The sequence below is a fragment of the Mycteria americana genome, chromosome 1 (assembly GCF_035582795.1).
Source record: "Mycteria americana isolate JAX WOST 10 ecotype Jacksonville Zoo and Gardens chromosome 1, USCA_MyAme_1.0, whole genome shotgun sequence".
Taxonomy (NCBI): domain Eukaryota; kingdom Metazoa; phylum Chordata; class Aves; order Ciconiiformes; family Ciconiidae; genus Mycteria; species Mycteria americana.
Genome location: NC_134365.1, coordinates 162,647,611 through 162,661,324, shown reverse-complemented (window position 1 = coordinate 162,661,324; position 13,714 = coordinate 162,647,611). Strand labels below are relative to the sequence as shown.

Below are 13,714 nucleotides of genomic sequence, written 5' to 3'. Positions count from 1 at the left end.
CGACCGGCTGGAGCTTCAGCAGGTGCTGCCTTACAGTCAGGAGGCCGCTGCGAACCTGGGGCTTTACCCAGGCTGAGGAGGAGGCACTGGGGTGGCAGCTAAAGCATTTCAGAGCCACTCCCGGGACGCAGGGCTCTGCCAGCTCGCAGCCTTCCCCCGTCCCTCTCTCTTGTCAAGAGCAGTACGGCATGAGCAGGGTGGGAGCCGGGCATCTCCCTTGGCACTGTCCCCCTGCACAGGCGTGCAGCTCGGGTCGCGGAGATGGCCCAGCGTGGCGTTATTAATGCTTTTTCTTACCAAAAGAAAAAAGGAAAAAGGGGGGGGGGGGGGAAGGGTCCGAGTCTCTTTAATTAAATTAGTTACCGTACAAACACCATAGGGTTTCGTACACGGAATAAATAGCGCGAGTCAAACCTGATGGCACTTCCACGCCAGCCCCCCGCGCCAGGCGGCTGCCGCTGCAGCCTGGGCCAGCGCGGCGGGGCCGGGACCGCCGACGGCTCGGCTCGGCTCGGCTCGGCACAACACGGCTCGGCACAACACGGCTCGGCTCGGCACGGCGCGGCTCGGCGCGGCTCGGCCCGGCACGGCACAGCACGGCACGGCTCGGCACGGCTCGGCCCGGCCCTAGGGAGCGGTTCTGCCCGCCGAGGTCCTGTGGGGCTCGTCCCCCTCGGAGGCCGGGGAAGCGTCGCGGCTGGAGGGGGTGCGGGGCCGGCGGGGAGCCCCCCCGGCCTGGCAGACGTACCACTCGCTGAGGTTGGTGACCGGCGGGGAGAGGGCGGCGGCGCGGCCGCGGGGCGGCTCGGCGGCCGGGTCGGCCTCGGGGGGCAGCGGGCCGTCGGGGGGCCCCGCCGCCGCGTAGCCCTGGGAGCCGGGCGGCGGGGAGGGCGGCGGGGACTTGCAGTGGATCTTCATGTGCTTCCGCAGGGAGCTGGGGTGGGTGTAGGACTTGTCGCAGCCGCGGATCTTGCAGTAGTAGGGCTTGTCGGAGGTGTGGACGTGGGAGTGCTTCTTGCGGTCGCTGCTGTTGGCGAACTTCCTCTCGCAGCCGTCGAACTCGCACTTGAAGGGCTTCTCCCCTGCCGGGACACAGCAACGGCACCGTTACCGGCGGGCGGGGGCACGGCCCTGTCCGCGGCACCGCCGCCCGGCGCAGCCCCTCCGCAGCGCGGCCGCCGGGGGCGAGCAGCAGGGCAAAGCCTCCCCTTCCCTCCTTCTCCTTCCCTCTCCCCGCTGCCCCCCGCCCCCTCGCGACAGTCGCGACACGGCCGAGCCTTCCGATCTTCCCCCGTCTTTTGCAAACTGTGAAAGCCCGCTGGCGGCCTCCAAACCCCAAGCCCCAGGCTGGCGGCGGCGGGGCCCTGCCTTGTTTGCCCTCTGCGGCGCTCCCCTCGCACACGAGAAACCTTCATTACCGCTCTAATGACCAAGCCCAAACAAAACCTCTCAATGCCTTCGCCTGCGAGGGCTGGCGTTTGCCGGCAGCCTGGCTGGCCTGGCACATCTCCTGCGTAATCCGTTCCCAATGGGGCACTATGCTGGGGGAATAATTAGTTTGGGGGAAATAAAAGTAACACCTGTTTAAGCATCCCGAGATAAAGAGGGAGCACCCAGCAGCCCGTACCGGGAACCTGCGGGCTGGGGAGAGCCGCCCGGCCACCGGTGGTGACAGCAGCGGGCTGCTGGTAGGCAGCTGGTTACCTCCGGCTAATTTGGGTCTAAAAATCTCCGGCCCATCTATTTTAAGAGCTTTACGCATTCTTCAACAGTTAAAGGGGTTGTGAAAATCAGCCCGGGGCGGGTTCGCCTGGCGTACCTTTCACAAACACCCCCCCTCCCGCTCCTGACATACCATGCCCTGGGATATACATGTTCTGGTACGTATAGCCCTGCCCCGGACCGACCCTTCCCCATAGTTCTCGAGCGGGGCTGAGTAAATGCCTATTGCTGAGAGTCCAGGGAAAAAAATGTGCCGGATCTGGAGTTTCGTACAGCAACTTTTTCTTTCCCTGCCATGCCACACGTGAGCCCGGCGCAGACAGACCTGCACTGAGAATCCTTGTCGCGACTATTGCGACTCTTGAGTTTAAAAAGCTGTCGGCTTAGGCATGGCCGATGCGTATTTTCAGATGTGTTTTTCTCTGAGCGCTCAAAAATAAGAACCCAGCAGCTCTCTCGGTGGACATTTTCTAATTTTCACCAGGCGATTTTTACTGCTCCTTCCGTTTGTAAAATAGTATCATGTTTAGCAAAATCATGATGGAAAAAGAAAACTATTTTTATTTTTAAAAATTAGCTATTTCTTGGCTGTTACTATAGAAACATGTGCCTCCGCAGCCTAGTTACGCGTCAACTTTGTCAATTAAAATCGGCTCACCTACCAGCGAAGTGGTAGCACTAGAAAGAGCGAGTTTATCCTTTAAAATAATAATTAAAAAAGATGGTAAGAAGCTGTATCTCGTGGGTTTTAAGCGGACTTTTCACGTGCACGGAAACCCCCGCATGCTCCTGCTCCCACCGAGACAAATCTCGAGTCACCTCGTTTCTTCTTTATTATTTTTTTTTTCTGGAGAAATAAAGCGAATCTACCGAAGGGTTTGCTCGGTTTCTATCCGTACCATCCCAAGGATGCAGGCTGACACCACCCGCTGCCAGCGGTGGCCCGCAGAGCCCCAAGCGCAGCCCCCCTGAGAGATGCTCCCCCCCGTCGGGGCTTCAGGGAAGTGTTTTTCCCCGTGGGCTCACGCGTGGGCACCCTCCAGGGGGCGGTGCACCCCTCGAGGGGGGCCGGGGGAGAGGAGGATCAGGCCTGTCCCCCGGCCCCCCTCGAGGGGTACACAGCCCCCGGGTAGCTCCCCTTCGCCAGCCTCCGGATCGCGACGGTCCAATTCCACACAAATCCAGGAGCGGGGAAGGTCCCGGAGTGTCCCTTGGCACGCTGACGACGGCGTCACGTCAGAGTTTAACCATTTGTAGGTGGTTTCAACCCAAGGAAGGGGGCGAGATGCCAGGCGCCGTCCCCTGACTCCTCCCGGCAGCAGCAGTGCCGGCGGCGGAGGGGGCACGGAGGGGCTTTGGGGTCACCCCCTTTTTTTGGGGGGGGGGGCTAGGAATCGTCGGGGGAAGGCCTGGAGTCCCTGAGAACCGTCTCCGGCGAGGGGGCAGCGATTTTGCGGGAGGGGGGGGTCCCCGTTAGGATGCGGCCCTTGCCGGGGGTGGGGGACAGCGATTTGTCCCCACAATGGGGTGACGCGCAGGGCGCAGTGTGCAGCTCCTGGGGTGATGCTTTCGAGGAAAAGGGGGAAAAAAACCAAACACGCAAACGCCTCCTGAATTACTGACATACTCTTCTTCCTGCAGGATTACCAGAAACGCACAAAATCCCCTAATGATACGATTACGGTGTTATTATTTCCCCCCTCCCCCCCCAAATGCCCATAATAAACGAATAGTTTGTAAATCTCACCTGCTCCCCGGCCACACATGACTAAATTAAAGCTGAGGCGTCAAAATTACAGTAATTAATCTGATAGGGATGGGCAGAAGGTTTGGGATCCCTCGTCCACCCGAGGGCTGTGCGTGGGGAAAAAGTCCTGTCCCCTTCACCCTCCCGTGGGCCGAGCTGTCATTCGAGGGGGTTGTTGCCCCCCACCCCAAGCCCTGAGGGCTGGGTTGTTGCAACGGCCCCTTCTGCGTGGAGATAGCCTTCCCCCGTGGGCTCACGCGTGGGCACCCTCCCGGGGGCTGTGCACCCCTCGAGGGGCCGGGGGAGAGGGTCCCCCTCTCCGCCGGCGGCCCCTCGAGGGGTGCACAGCCCCCGGAGAGCTGTGGGTAGCCCCCGGCTGCAAAGTCCTCCAAATTTCCTTTGCAAGGGGCCATGTCCCATACAGGGCCTCGGGGCAACGCTCGACCACAGCTCAGAGCTGCAAACTCTGCCCGATACATATTTAGGTTATTGGGGGGGGACTCCTTTTCCCGCTGAATCCCTCTGCCCCCCGCCCCAAGCCTCCGCCGGACTCATTCCTTTCCCCCTCTTTGAGCTGGGATGGGGAAGGAGTTGAGGAGCTCAGAAAGGTCCGCGGTGAAGTTTTGTTTTCCAAAACAAGACAGATGGGGACGGCTAGGTGACAAAAACACAGGCCTCCAGCATTTAACTCATTCCGCGGTGCCATTAACACAACAACAACAACAACCCCCCCCAAAATGTGTCAGCCCCCCGCAGGAGAAATCTCCCGCCTCCCCCGTACCCCCCCCCGGCTCTGGGCACAGAGAGCTGGGCATCCGCAGGTCTCCGCAGCTCCATCTGGGCTCATGCCTGCCATATTCTGGAGATAAAAATCTATAATCCTTTCCGCCATGGGCCATTTGGTTTTACATCGGAACAACACGTTGCACGGTCGCCGCTTTTCTCTTCCCCAGCAGCACACAATAAATCAAGAAAGCAATTACGGCAACTCCACTTCCTTAAGTGTCCTCCGAGGAATAATATTTGTCTACCACTATAAATCCCGGCTTCGTTCGTTTTCGGCAGAGTTTTTACACCCTGAGCGAAATGCGTATTTCGGGGGTGGCGAGAAAGGAGGAGAAAGGGAAAAAGAAGAAGAAAAAAAAAAAAAAGAAAAAAAACCTCGAAGGCTCAAACACACCCCGTAACTCCGAGCCCCTCCAGGAGCCCTGCACCGGGCCCAGCCCGTCCCCCGGGCATCCCCCGGGGGTGCCGTTCCCTCCTGCCGCAGCTCCCGCTCGGCCGAGCCCCGCCGCGCAGCCGGGGCTGCTTTGAAGTTTCCTCCTCAGGTCCACAGAGAGAGGGAAGCGTCCTCCGGCAGGCGCCTTCCCCCGCCCTGCGCCCTCCTCCCCGGCTCCGCGGGCACCGCCGGAGGCGGGAGCAACCCAGGCAGCACCGGCAGCTTCGGGAGCGGGGTCGGTACCGGTAGCCCCGGCGGCCCCGGCAGCACCGGCTGTCCCGGCAGCAGCGGCGGCGCCGGCAGCCCCGGTAGTCTCGGCAGCCCCGGTAGCGGGGGTAGCCCCGGCAGCGGGGGCAGCCCGGCAGCCCCGAGCGCCGCCACCGCCCACAGCGCGGGGGAACTGCGCCCCCAAGAGCCCCCGCAGCCCCATCTCCGCCGGGCCAGACGCCCCCCGCCCGGCTCCGTCCCCACCGGCAGAGCCGGCGGGAAAAGCAGAACCGCCGTCCTTCGGGGGCACCGCCGCGCAGCTCTCCCCCGCCGTGGGGTGAGCCGCCGGGGCTGCCCGGGCGGGGGCGGCGGGAGCCGGGCCGGGCGGGCGCTCGTCCTCTCCTCGCTCTTGTGCAGGGCTGAGGTTTATCTTCCCGCGGGCTCCGCGTTATTTATTAATCGGTGTATTTATCCGGTGGTGCCGGGGTGTGGGGAGGTGGGTGGCGGAGGGGGTGGGGAGGGAGCTGCCCAGGGTGCGGGGGGGACGGGACAGACACACACGTGTGTGCGGGGCAGAGGGGCCGGGTGCGTGTGCGTGGCTGGGTGTGCGTGGCCCGTGTGCTGCCGAATTACTTATTCATGAAAAAGTCACATGTCCGGCGGTGCGTAGGAGAGGAGGAAAAGAGGGGGAAGGGGGGGGGGGGGAAGGAAAAGGAAGGGCCTTACAGAGGCGGCGGGGCGGGGGGGGGGGCACCCACCTGTATGAGTCCGCTTGTGGATCTTGAGGTTTTCGGAGCGGGCGAAGACCTTCCCGCAGCCGGGGAAGGGGCAGGGGAAGGGCTTCTCTCCCGTGTGCACTCGGATGTGGTTGATGAGTTTGTATTTCGCTTTGAAGGGCTTGCCTTCGCGGGGACACTCCTCCCAGTAGCACACGTGGCTGCTCTGCTCGGGCCCGCCGACGTGCTCCACGGTGACATGGCTCACCAGCTCCTGCATCGTGCTGAAAGTTTTGGAGCAAGGCTTCCTGCCGCCCGGCGGCGGCGGCGGAGGCGGAGGCGGCGGCTCCCGGTCGATCCACTTGCAGATCAGCTCTTGCTTGATGGGCTGCCGCATGTAGCGCAGGAAGGCCCCGGCCGCCGCCGCCGCCGCCGCCCCGACGTGGGCATGGTGGTGGTGGTGGTGGTGGTGGTGGTGGTGGGGATGGGGGTGGTGCGGGTGCCCGTGGCCGGCCGCCGCCGCCGCCGCCAGGTTGAGGTTGACGGAGCCGTAGCCCTGCAGCGCCGAGGAGGAGGCGGCGGCGGCCCCGTAGTGCGCCTCGGCGCGCCCGTAGAGCTCCCCGGCGGCGGCCGCCAGCCCCAGGCGCATCTGCCCGTTGAGCGGCGGGTGGCGGCCGGCGGGCGCGCCCGGTTCGCCGGGCGGCGGCGGCGGGAAGGCGGCGTGCGCCCCGTCGGCCGCGCCGTAGGTGCCGGCGGCCGAGATGAAGACGCCGTGGGGCGGCGGGTGCGGGAGGTGGGGGGAGCCGGCGGGCGGGTGCTGCTCGCCCAGCGCCCCGTGCGCGGCGGCGGCGGCGGCAGCGGCGGCGGCGGCGGGCAGCTCCCGCCGCAGGAGGAAGTCCCGGCCCGCCGCCCCCCCCGAGGGGTTGCCCGGGAGGGCGGCGGCGGGCGGCGCGTAGGCGGCGGCGGTGGTGGCGGCGGCGGCGGCGGCGGTGGCGGCGGCGGTGGTGGCGGCGGGCGCGGCGAAGGCGGCGGCGGCGGCGGCGGCGGTGAGCGCCTCGGGCGTGAGCTTGAGGGCGGCGGGCTGCGCCATGTGCTCGGGTCCGAGCGGCGTGAGGGCGCCGCCGGGGTCGCCGCCCGCGTCCCCGGGGTGGAGGTGGGCCGCGTGGTGGGGGTGGACGTGGTGGTTCCCCAGCCCCGGGAAGCCTGTCATGTTCTGGTGCGGATGGGGCTGAGCCGCTGCCAAATCCGCTAATCTCAGTGTCGGGTTCCTCTTGCTCAAAGGGGGCTCCATAACGACACAGCCAAGCCCATCTACGCTCGCTGTTGTTATTTTTTTCCCTCTACCCGCCTTCAAAAACATGTATATATTAAGCGGCTCTTTAACTTCTTTTGTCTGCGCTCCTAACTCCGCGCATCCCCGGCCCCGCTCTGGCCGCCCGCGATTGGCAGAGCCCTCACCACACTTCGCCGGCGCGGTGGGAAATACGGCTCGGACACGGCGCCGGAGGGATTGGACGGATCCCGATGATTGGCAGCGGCTGGGGCCGCGCGATTGGCTCCCTTTCAGGCCGCCGGCGCAGCGGGGATCCGCCCCCTCCCCCCCCGCGCCGCCCCCCGAAGTTCCACTTGCAAAACTTCGCGCGGGGCCCGACGGGGCGCGCACCCCCCCCCCCCCCCCCCCGGCAGCGGCAGCGGGCAGCAGCTGCCGCACCCCCGGCGCTGGACGGGACCCCCTGCTCGGAGGCGCTGGCGCCGGCGTGTTTACGTTTGCGGGGCTGCGGGATTTCTCTCCGCGCCTCGGAGCAGCCCACGCGTGGGGCTGCTGCCGGGCTCCGCTGCTCGGTTTCCTTCTCTTTTTTTTTGGAGGGCCATCATTCATTCATCGGTGAAAGCACGCCCTGATGCAACACCCCACGCACACACACCCCCACGCGAGGCCGAGGCTGTGTGTACTCACGCTCAAAGCGGGCGATTGAAGGCAACGCTAGGGGAAGGCAGCCAACGTTTTCCTAAAAAGAAGGCGGGGGAGAGGGGGATTCCTTTCCTTTAGAAAATAAACGAGTGAGCAGCCGGGGGGGAGGCAAGCACACATCTTAGGGGGAAGTTTGGGGAGCCTGCGCTCCCCGCCCCCGTGGGGGCTTCCCCCTCCCGAGGTGCCCCGCAGCCCCTTCCCGGGGCGCCCCGTCGGGAGAGCCGCCCCGCACCCCTCGCAGCTTTGGGACGCCGGGGAGGCAGGGGGGCGGCGGACTGGGAAACGGGGGAGACTCCGCCTGGGGGGTGTCTGCCAGGAGCTGCTGCCCTCGACGGCAAAGGCAGGAAAAGTGGGGGCTCCCCTAGAGGGGGGCAGAGGTGGGGGGTGGGCGGGGGGAGCGATGGGACCGTCCCTGGGGTGCGGGGTGTGTTGGTCCTCGAAAGTGAGGCGCTTTGTGGAGCGCCAAAACTGCCCCTTCCGCACCAAGGAGGATGCTGCCGTTTGGGGGTGCCGGAAAGGCGGGCTCGGGGATTTCCCTGCCAAGCAAACAGGGGGAAAAGAGCATGCCGTGACTTTTCTCTGGGGCTGCGGGAGGAGAGGTGGCCTTTATTGATATGTCATCCGCTTTCCTTAGGCTGCTGGTCCCCCTGGGAATGCCCCGCGCTCCTGGGGAAGTGCAGGCAGGCTGCTTGTCCGTCCCTGCCTGCGGGGCGGCGAGGAACGCTCCTCCGCCACGCCAGGAGAGGAAGCAGGGCGGGGGATGCCAGCGGACCCCCACACACACACACACACACGCACACCCCCCCACACCTCCCGGCCCTCCCCGGCCACCTGATCCCCTCGAACTGAAGCACATCCGCGCGTCCCCGACGCTGCCCTTTGCAGAGCCACGTCCAAAGGAAGCCCCGTGCTGGTCCGGCATTTCCCGGGCCAGGCTCCAGCCCTCCCCTCCTCCCTCCCCCGCTACTCACGTGGGGAAAACTCGCAGGATTTGGCCCACGGCTTGCCAAAAGGGGGGTAGGGGCTGTAGCACAGGAGCCGGCCCCGCGCGGAGCCCCGGCTTCCTTCCCCCCGAGGGGGAGCGAGACCCGCCGGTGCCCCCCCCTACCCCCCCGGAGCCGAACCGATGTTGCCGGCTGGCCTGGCGTGGTGGGGGTTTCAGTGATGCTGCAAGGCAAGGAAGGAGAATAAATAATCCCCGGGTTTTAAAAGGGGCTGCTCGATGGTTTTATTGCACAGTAAAGACTTCTCCTCGCACACTAGCGTTACGTCTATACACGTATTTATTATATACGTGTGTTTTCTATACGTGCATCCAAAAAGTGCCCTCCTCGCTCCCAGATTCTGGGCGCGTTGCTGGACCGAGCTCCCGGGATGTCACGGTTTGCTGGGAGATGCTGTGGAGGTGAAGAACAGTACCGCGGCTCCGCGGTGCCCTGCGCACGCCTCCTCGTCCCGCTCTTGTTAAACGCAGCGTGATATGTATCTGTCATCGATTTAATATGTCTTAATTCAAATATATCCCCCCGATCAATTTCTTTTTATGAGGGGCTATAAAACAAAGAAAATATTTTATAGCTGGGTAATAGGCAGCTGACCTGCGACTGCGGGGAGGGAGGAGTTGGCCGAGACTCACGTGGAAATTCGCCCATTTTTAGGACGCCGGAAAGCGAAGGTGGCTGCCCGGGCCGGGCCGATTTTGGACGGTGCCAGCCCTAAAAGGGCCGTGAAGAATGTAAAGCCCATTAACTCACCGACCCCAGCTCAGGCCCAGGCTGCCGTAGCGCTGGGGGGCTGCGGCGGACGGAGGCGGGCGGTGCCTCCCCCCCCCCAAAACCCTCGGCAGCGCCCGTCGGGGGTCGGCCCCGCGCCCCGCTCTCGCGGCGGAGCCGGCTGCGGAGCCCTCCCGCGGTGCCCCGCTCACCGGCAAACCCGCCGAGGGACAGCGGGGGAGGCTGCAGAGGCGGGGTGAAAGCCTGGAAGCCCTCAACTATATTTCGTAAAGGTTCCCCTAGAAGCCGAGCTCGGGCTATTGGCTTTAGGAAGAGTTTGGCTGTAAAATGTTGTGCTGTAGGCTGCATTATGTAAATGTATGCTAATTATCATGAGCACCATTTACAAACAATCGTCTTTAACGCACGTCTTATTGATAGCTAGGGAGCGGGGAAGCGATATTTTATAACGTGTAAAAGATTCTTCTGGGGAACCATTAGAAAGTGAGCGCCATTGCCGCTTTCCTCGGCAAGACCTCCAAATCTCCCCAAATCTGCTAAAAGAGCTTACCACCCGCCCGACCCGTCGCGGGTGGCTTTCTTCGTTCCTGGGGCGTGGGGGAGACTGTGGCGCCGTTCCCTCCGCGAACACTCGTGACCGGGGCTGGGTTCGGCCAGCAGCAGGCGGGAGCGCCCCGACCCGCAGCCCCGCGGCGGCCGAAACGGGCGGGGAGTTGCCCCGGTACCCCCCTCACCGTCCCGTCGCGGGGGATGGCACGGAGCCGCCGGGACCCCGGGCGGGAGAGGGGAGTGGGTCGTGGCAGCCCACGGGCTCGAAAGGGAGAGAGAGGGGCGATTTGGCGGCGGGGCTCCCCGGCCCCCCTTTCTGGAGGGGATCAGGGGATGTGTATTTTATACCCTTAAAAATAAACTTCTCCTGCCCCCAATAAACGCCCGGTTCTCGTCGCCTCATGCACCCGAGTGGGAGCCCGAGGGCTGGGACACGGCCCCGAGAGGGTGCCGGCACCGTTCCCGCCGTCGGGGCTGCGGGGGCCGTCGGGGCTGGGACCCGCCGCACATTTGGGACGGGGACTCGCGGGCGTCTGCTGAAGTTTCGGAGCTGCCATTTTCAGTGCGTGCCTCGCCGGGGAAAGCGGGCTCCATTCCCTTTGGGGATTGGCTCAAATAGGGACAAAATAAGGACAAAAAATTCCATCCTTCAATCCCTGTATATATATATATTTTTTTTTTTTTTTTTTCGCATACAGAGAGAAGAAGAATACAGAGAGAGGAAGAGATAAAGAGGGAGGCGGCCTCAGGAAACGCAGGCCAAATTTTGCTCTGCGCTCTCTCCCCCCTTCCCCTCTCTCTGTAGCTGAACGTCACTGTTGGAAGAAGCTGTTGAGATAAATCAAATAGTGACACTTTGACGGCTTTACTTGTATAAGCAATATGGTTACCATATGGCATTGTTATTTATGAATGACAGCATAAATTGTATTACAAAGTCCATCGCGCTTTACTGGGAAGCCTCTCTCTCCCTGTCTCTAACGTTTATATGGGCAGCTCCAGGCGGAAAAAGGGGCATCTCGTAAAACTCGGGGGTGCTGAGGCAGACCCCGTTTTGGGGGCGTCGCGCCGGGTCTGCCGCCGGCCGCGGAGCGAGGAGCGCAGCGGGGCAGAGCGCGGGTGGCGCAAAGTACGCGGCGTTGCGCGTCCCTCAGCGGCAGCTGCGCAGGGCGGAGGCACCGGCTGCCTCCGGTCCTGGGGACCGCCGCCGAGCTGCTCCTCGCCCCCTCCGCCCCACGGCATTGCCGCCGAGCGCGGGGGTTTGTACGGCAACTTCTCTTCTGTATACATATATATATATAAGTGCAACTGAGAGAACAATAAATATTCATGGCACGAAAGCGAGGTGCTCCTTCCTGCTGCCCCCGCCCTGCCTAGCGGTTGTTTTATTTTTTTAAAGAGAAAAAAAAAAGGCATTTAAAAGTTACAGCTTTGGCTGAGATTTTCATTATTTCCCCTTTTTCTTTTACATTACGCTGCCGGTAGAGCCTGACAAAGAACTTTTGTCCCGAAGTGTGTTTTACAGAGGGAGGCTACAGCACAACACATGTGGTCTTCACGGGTCATAGGTCGAACGGCCTAGAAGTGCCTCGGATCGGCACCATCAAAGGTAACCTGCAACTTAATATCCTGTTGATGAGCTTGTTGAATTTATGAGTGTCTGTGGTACAGACAACGGTGCAAGTGATCCCGCTCAATTGGCCTCTTCTTCCCAGGCTAGGGGCCGGCCGCACGCCCCCTCCCCGCCCCGCGCCTCGTCCCGTTACTCCGGGGAGAAGCGAAGGCTGAATTTGGGGGGCAGACCCCCTCTTTCCGTGAAGGCTGAATTTGGGGGGCAGAGCCCCCGGCCCCGCCGCAGCCTGCGCCCCCCGCCGCGGCACCCGCCGCTGCGCGGGGAGAGGGAGGGAGGGAGCAGCCTCCCCACCACCCCCGGCCCGGGGGCGGTGACACCTCCCGGGGAAAGGTATATGCAGTCCAGGGGAAGCAAGAAATTGCTCTCGCTCATCCCTAGCCCCCCCCCTCCCCCCCAGGTCCCTCCGCACCAGCAGCCAGCGAGAACAAGAGCGGAGCAGTTTTAAAGAAAATTTCGGAAGACTTACAAAGAGGGGAATGCTTTCCCGGGAAGGCTGGAGTTCGCTGTGCAGGTCTGGCACCTCCAGAAACCTGTTGAAAAACTTCTCTCAATAAAGCAGTTCAGCACCGGCTGCGGGTGACCGCTTGCTTTCCTCCCTCGGAAGCTGCCGTGAGCCGGAGGCTGCGTTTCTGGCGGTGGCCCGGCAAGCGAGTGCGGGGCTGGCTGCCGGTGCCCCTGCCCCCCCCGCCCCTTCCTCCCTCGCTCCCTTCCCTTGTTACCCTGTGACTCGGGAGAAAGGGGTTTTGCGGTTCGGAGGGAAATAAAGCACTTCTTAGGAGGGACGGCGACGTGACTTTGAACTTGGATCAGCTCCTCTGTTTCCTGCAGAGAGAGCAGGGCTGGAGCCCTGAAAGAATAGCGGAGCGCGGCCAGCCCGCGGGGGCTCCGGCTGGAATTCCCCGCGTCCCCCCCGAGCGCCCGGGTGCCGGTGCCGCTGAGCGGGCAGAGCGCGGGGCGAGGGGAGGGAAGGGAGGCAGGGAAAGAAGGAAAGGAAAGGGGGAAAAAGAGAAAGGAATAAAGAAAGAGAAGGCAGGGATAAGAGAGAAAGGAAAAGAAAGGGAAGGAGGGAAGGAGGGAAAGGAGGAAGGGATGAAAGGAAGAAGGAAGGAAGGCAGGCAGGCAGGAAGGAAGGAGACAAGAGACCGAAGAAAAGGAATTAAAAGGAAAAAAAGGGATGAAAGGGAAGAAAGGGGAAGAAAGAGAGAAAGAGAAAGAAAGAGAAAGATAAAGTGAGAGACAGAGACAGAGACAGAGACAGAGACAGAGAGAAAGAGAAAGAGAAAGAGAAAGAGAAAGAGAAAGAGAAAGAGAAAGAGAAAGAGAAAGAGAGAAAGAAGAAAGGAAGGAAGGAAGGAAAGAGAGAGAGAAGCAAGAAGGAAGAACGAGGTGAAAATCCAGAAGGTAGGTATTTGTATGAACATTCACCTCTTTCTTTTTTTTTTTTTCTTTGCAAAACAGTATTTTTAACTGGGAATTTTCCTGGACATTTTGGTTCCCTTTCTAACCTCAGATGTAGTAACTTCTTTGAAATTTGGGGGAAAAAAAAAGTGTACTCAAGGGTCTAGTTGTCCGTGTGATTTTTTCACTAATCTGGAGGCAGACGATGCAGAAGACCAAGCTTTCCTCTCCCAACCTGGGCTCTCAAAATGCCCAGCAGCGGTGGAGGACACTCCTCAGCCCTCCACCTCGGAAACCTTTCAGGGAAGGAAAATAGAATTTGTTCGCGGTCTGTCCCTGGGAGCCTGGGGGGTCAGGACAAGGACAGCATATGCTCCCAAGCTGCAGCCTGGGAAGGCAATATCTGGGGAGCAGACACTCCTGCCTGCAAAGACGGGACCGAGTGACGGCGTGGCGAAGAGGAGAGGGCTGTTGGCACCAGAGGTGTAGCTCTGCATTACTATTCAGCTTATCTTCTGATGCCCATTTCGGATTAGAAGGAATCCCACTTCTTCCCAAATTAAATCCTCGCCTTGTTCAAAGAGCAATGTCCGGTACTGGCACATTTCGGCCACTTTCGGACGGGGTTGGAAAATATTTTAACTATTTAGTGACAGTGATGGGGAAAACCTTATTTAAATAACCCTAGCCGGCGGGCAGTGTTACCTTTTCCTTCCTTCCTTCCTTCCTTCCTTCCTTCCTTGCTTGCTTCCTTCCTTCCGTCTATCTGTCTGTCTCTCTGTCTATCTACCTGTCATCTCTCGCTGTAAAAACCGTGC

General features: G+C 61.8%; 1 protein-coding gene across 1 annotated transcript; it reads right to left on the bottom strand.

Annotated features, from left to right (window-relative positions):
* Positions 1-627: 627 nt before the first annotated feature.
* Positions 628-6,971, bottom strand: ZIC5 (Zic family zinc finger 5). Its single transcript, XM_075491954.1, is given in 4 exon segments — positions 628-1,082; positions 5,654-6,541; positions 6,544-6,626; positions 6,628-6,971. Coding segments are annotated over 4 exon segments (1,770 nt in total).
* Between the last annotated feature and the right edge of the window lie 6,743 nt (positions 6,972-13,714).